This window comes from Chelonoidis abingdonii, chromosome 3 (genome assembly GCF_003597395.2).
Source record: "Chelonoidis abingdonii isolate Lonesome George chromosome 3, CheloAbing_2.0, whole genome shotgun sequence".
In the NCBI taxonomy this organism is placed as follows: domain Eukaryota; kingdom Metazoa; phylum Chordata; order Testudines; family Testudinidae; genus Chelonoidis; species Chelonoidis abingdonii.
In genome coordinates this window covers 207,920,470-207,926,351 of record NC_133771.1, presented here as the reverse complement: position 1 = coordinate 207,926,351, position 5,882 = coordinate 207,920,470, and the positions used below count along the sequence as shown (strand labels likewise).

General features: G+C 41.8%; 1 protein-coding gene across 1 annotated transcript in view; it reads left to right on the top strand.

Annotated features, from left to right (window-relative positions):
- The first annotated feature begins 658 nt into the window (after positions 1-658).
- The window catches only part of ANKEF1 (ankyrin repeat and EF-hand domain containing 1), a 28,235-nt gene continuing 23,011 nt past the window's right edge, over positions 659-5,882 (top strand). The window contains exons 1-3 of the mRNA XM_032800153.2: positions 659-1,030; positions 1,821-2,020; positions 5,282-5,431. Of these exons, the coding sequence (XP_032656044.1) occupies positions 685-1,030; positions 1,821-2,020; positions 5,282-5,431 (696 nt within the window). The 5' untranslated portion in view covers positions 659-684. The remainder of the gene's footprint in view (positions 1,031-1,820; positions 2,021-5,281; positions 5,432-5,882) is intronic.

The following is a 5,882-nucleotide window of genomic DNA, read 5'->3' as shown; positions in this document are numbered from 1 at the left end:
CCATCAGTCCTTCCTCCCAACAAAGAATAATACGTCACAGGTAAAACTGATTAAAACTATGTAATGAGTTCAGTTCCTAATATTTGCTTAACAACACAGACTAGCAAGATGCTGAACAATATTTAAAAAAAAATCAATACCAGTGTAGTTGCAAATTGCACGGAATTAGAGTTGGTGTTGGTAACATCACCCATGTTTTAACGTTCCCTGACACTTCTCATTTTAGTATCCTGTTTTCAGTTGTTTATAACTTTGACAAACTGTAACTGCTTGGGCTGGAATTTTCCATGCTGAGTGTTTGTCTGAAACTGAATTATTTAGAAAAGTTTCAGCAAAAATGGTTCAGCGATTTCCAAGAGTGAGTTTAGGGAAAAATGTTGGTTTTTTCCCCAATTTTTAAAAAAAAAATTTTGTACAACCATTTTCACAAGAAATTCCAACACCTCTGTGCTTTGGAGCAGGGATTTGAAATTTGTCAGGGATGTTGTGCTAGTGTCAGGGGTGTGCCTTCTGCGGCTGTTGTGAAAATCTGCTAAAATTGGCCAAATTATAATCCTTTAAAAAATCAATTTGCACATGTTCAGTAGTGATGTTAGGAGAATAACTTCATACCTGGGGTTTTTTGTGCGTTTTTTTGCCCAGAAAGCATTCCCTTTGAGGAAGACTACCTTCAGTTGATCAAGGATGTTTTTGACGGACAAAAGACTTGAAAATTTGCAGATCTACAAAGTTCTCCAATGTGTTTGCCAGAAGGACAAGAGGCAGATAGAGAAGCTGACCAAACTTGGATTCCCAGAACTCATTAATTTCACAGAGCCTGTCAATGGAGATAGTGCCCTTCATTTGGCATGCATCGCAAATGACATAGACATGTGCAACTTCTTGCTGGAGCAAGGAGCTCATCCAGATGTTCAAGACCGAATGGGACGCACTCCTGCAATGAAAGCAGCCGAGCTAGGCCATGACTTAGCCTTGGATAAACTAGTGAAGGCCGAGGCAGACATGACCATAGTTGATAATGATGGAAAAGGTAAAAAGAGTCCTGATTAATCATATTAGACAGAAAAAGTATCTTTGGAGCCAGAATCAACACAAATTGCAATCCTGCTTTCTCACCACATATCATGTGCCAGCTATGTTTATGTCCCCCTCTAGTGTCTGGTCAACATAGTGGGTAAGAATCTTCTGCTGCAGGACTGTTCTTTGGCTCATGTAGCAAAGGTCTGTGGCTTGAAGATCCTAAGATTCAACCCAGGGTGGGTGTTCACTACACATCCAACCCAACAAAGCCATTTTTCTTAAGAGCTTTTGTGATGTTGAAAGTGAAGACATTTTTACTGGATCAGGCATTTAGGCTGTAGCTCTCTCCAATTGTTAGTTTTATATGTGCCTAACTATTAAGGTCAGATTCTGATACCCTCACTCTCATTGAACATTGCTTTACTCCACAAGTGGTCCCGTTGAAATGCCAAATATCATTTCATGTGTTCATTTCTAAAGTCCTCATCCCATAATCTGATTCAAATGAACAGATCCTTATGCCTGAGAAATGAATAGGTCTCTATACTGGTTCAAGGGGTCTGTCTGTGCAGATCAGATTCCTGAATCAGGGCCTTTCCTGCTACATCTTCTACCCCGATATAACGCTGTCCTTGGGAGCCAAAAAAATCTTACCGCGTTATAGGTGAAACTGTGTTATATCGAACTTGCTTTGATCCACCAGAGTGCGCAGCCCCCCCACCCCCCCTGGAGTGCTGCTTTACCGCGTTGTATCCAAATTTGTGTTTGTTGCTAAACAGCCATTTTGTTTTTTGTTCCAGGCGTTTTGTTTTACTGTATTTTACCTACGAAACGGCACTTCCGCTGCGTTCAGATTGCTTTAGAATACGGCGCAGATGTTAACAACTGCACTATCGATGGGAAGCCAGTGTTCCTACAAGCCTGTGAACAAGCACACGAGATTAAAGAAATATGTCTGAAGTTTTTGGAAAGAGGAGCAGACCCCAATGCGATAAACCTAGTAGGAATGTTCCTATAATTATATATGATTATGTACTGTTGTAGTGCAGTTGTAAGACGACTACAATATATGACCATAAATCTTAAAATTGAAATAATAATGAGACACATCAGGCCGTTAACTTCTGGGCAAGGCACAGATTACTGCCGCTGATTGCACCTCTCCATCATTCTTGTTTTATTTTACTGAGGTCCCACACCTGGATCATTTATTTCCTGTTTTGGATTTTGGTAGGTTGTGATCCAGTTATTTATGTGCATAAAAACAACCAGGTCATCTCCCCAAATGGTGTGAAGTGCTATTGCCTGTTGACTTCGGTGAAGCTGTGCCATTACACTGGCTGAGGGATCTGGCCTATTGTTTTAAATGTTGAAATTACATACAGTAAAATTAGAAGCATGGTGTGGCCGGTTCTGCATGAGAACCAAGGCAGTGAGATGTTACAAGAAACCGTATCCTTTACCCTCCTTTCCATCTGCACAGCTTTGCAAGGGGCAGCCATAATCCAGGTCATTTATTTGTTTATCCAGTACAATGAGACATTTTAAAAAAGCCAGACCAGTGCTCAAGGCACATTCAATGTTCCATATGTTTCGGGTAACCACAAATCCAGGAGCTTATCCTCATCCCTCTAGTTAAAGTCCAGACATTCCTCATGTGCCCACAAACCCCATCCCTCACTGCATTTTTATCTCCCAAGATGACCATGCATTAAAGGTCAAGAGACTCAGGCTATTTCAGCCCAAGAGGGGAATGAATTCCAAGCCGTTCACAGAGAGTGCCCTTCCAGCTGCGCCTCTTTATTAAAGTGTGGGGGCCTCCAACTGAAACGGCTTTACTGACTGTAGGTGGTATGAGCTCCAGTGTGCAAAGAAAGGAGAGTGTTAGTACCACAAATGGTGCAAGACACTCCATAGGGAATGGCTTAGGGATATTGCCCTGCTCTCCCTTAGTATCAGCTGGTGGATTGAAGCTGGAACAGGGACCTGCTGGCTATGCCTCTCTTCCCTCCCTCCCCCCCGCAAAAAAAAATCTTAATAGTATTTCTCCACAGTAAACTCCCTGAGCCCCACAAGACACATTCAGCCGGCCTGGCGTTTGCACAAGCATAATCACTCCAGCCACTTGCCAGCAATACGGCAGCTATTCCAAATATAGCCTTTGAAATAGACCAGAATAACAGATGAACAACCAAATTTCTTTACTTATTAACCATTAAGTTAATCTGCTTGTTTTTATTGGGTCAAAAAGCAGTGCAAAATTTAACAATTTTTTTTAATAAGATAAAAGAATCCCTGGCACCTCCTTCTAACAGTGATAGGCAATGAGGAACATTTTAATACCGGAGCTTAGCCGTAGGGAATTATTTTCTGCTTAGTCAGTATCTTCACCACTCCCTAGGACAAATAGTTTCCTATTCGCTGTGACTCACCGTTTGGCCCCAGCTTGTACAGAATAATTTTCAAAGGAAGAGAGTCGCACTGCCTGTCTTGCATGTCCAGGGTGATGCCAAGGGGAAGGAGATTCTATTTCCTCCACCTCTGGCCAGCTAATAATACTTTATCTGACTGGAGAATCTCTTATATTAGAGTGCTTCACAAACAATATATATATATATGTGTGTGTGTGTGTGTGTGTCTGTGACTCCACTGAAATGTGCCCGCCTCTGGGGTGTAAAGAACAACAGCACAATGTCTTAATAATTCTAGACTATATTCCCCTTTCACATAAACACATTTGAAAGAGACAAAATGTGCAGGCAGCTATTCAGAAAGGTAGCGATCCAAGTAATTCTGCAGTACACACTTGGATTGGTGCCTAGCCCCAGGCATCAATAAACCCGTCATGTACAGCCCTATCCTGTGGTTATCTTACTGGAATTCCAGCATAAAGCCACACTCCAACATGTGGGTCTGCCATAGCAAGTAAGGGGCAGAGCGTGTGCCACTGACTATCTAAGAAGATATGCTGTGCATAAGGAAAGGTCTCTGAGTCACCTTAAGTCAGATATTCCTAAGAGTATGTATTCTGTTGTAACAAAATGTATACAAATGTCATGCATAAATGTGATGTTTGTACTAGCATATGCTAGTTTTGCTTGGGAATATGAGAATACTGGTGGAATTCCCCAAACCCTGCTGTTTTCTAATAACCCACCTCCTCCTTGACAGAACTGGTGCACTGAATCAGTCTTTCCTTGCACGTCCATCTTACCACATGGACACATCTAGCACAAGTGGTTTTCAGGCACATTTTGCAAAAAGTTCTTGGTATTGGCTAGAACAGTTGCTCTCAACCTTTCCAGATTACTGTCCCCCTTCCAGGAGTCGGATTTGTCATGCGTACCGCCACGTTCCACCTCACTTAAAAAGTGCTTGGTTACAAAATCAGACATAAAAATACAAATGGCATAGCTCGCTATTACTGAAAAATTGCTGACTTTCTCCTTTTTACCATATAACTATAAAACAAATCAATTGGAATATAAATATTGTACTTCCATTTCAGTCTATAGAGCAGTATAAACAAGTCATTATATGAAATTGTAGTTTGTACTGAGTTCACTAGTGCTTTTTACGTAGCCTGTTGTAAAACTAAGCAAATATCTAGATGAGTTGATGTACCCCCTGGAAGACCTTTGCGTACCCCCAGGGGTACATGTACCCCTGGTTGAAAACCACTGAGCTAAAGGAGCCTATGGTCCCGTGTCCCTCTCTAGGTCATCTGTGACATGGAAGAACAATGGTACTCTGTTTTAAGTCTGTATCCAGAGTTGTGGAACTCCTAAGCAAGATCCAACAAGCCCTTTGAGTGTATGAGAACAATGTCAGTTGCTGGGTGAGAAGCACGTCACTGAAGTACCCAAATGGCTGAGCTGAGCTTTTCTGAATATCTAGGGGCTGATCCCACAAACATGCCTCTGCATAATTTTCCTCAAGTGAGTAGGCACAGTGACCTCATAGAGACTACTCACTTGAGTAAAACTACTTGTGTAGTTACTTATAGGGTTGGGCTTATGTGGCTTGATCCTATAGCTTTTACTCAAGAAAAGACAGTGGGACTGCTCACGTGTTTTAAAGACTGTAGGATTAGGTTCTTAAAGGTGACCTGCAGAAGACTTTTGAAATTATTGGGCTTGCACCCACTCTTCTTTACTTCTTTATGATGCATAAAGGAGGCCTTCAGTTCTTCTATCCCCTTGTGACACTGGCTTGGGCTGTCTAACACGAAAACAAACATAAAAAGCTATTTAATTTGCAGGCTACTGGTCGCACTGCCTTAATGGAAGCAGCAAGAGAAGGCGTAATAGAGGTGGTGCGTGGCATACTTGAAAGAGGAGGAGATGTTAACATATTTGACAATGAAAGACACAATGCTGCACATTTTGCCGCCAAAGGAGGCTTTTTTGAGGTATCTTTGTTGATAGTTCTGAAACTTAACTTCAAAACTACCAGCCTGTTTTTTTCCTCCAATCAAGCAGCTTTGCTGATTAAGCAGAGAAATCAGTATTCATGAATGGCTTCTATTAAACCATCGAAGGGAATTTAGAAATTATGGTATTTCTCTTAGAAATTGGCAACAATTTGCTGTGAGGTACCTATAAATGCATGTTCCTACTTATATCTGATACGGGTGGGCCCATCAGGGCAGAGGGGTCTCACAAGGCCATGGGTCATGGCTGTCTCTCACGAAGGAAGTATTGCTTGTAGATGCCCAGTGATGGAGGAGCGGCTTCTTTTCTTCCCTGTTGTCTCTAAGGCCAGGTCTACACTGCGACTTTAAATCGGTTTAATGGCCGATATACCGATTTAACGCTGTATCCGTTCACACGACGTCGTCATTAATATCGAGTTAAACGGCT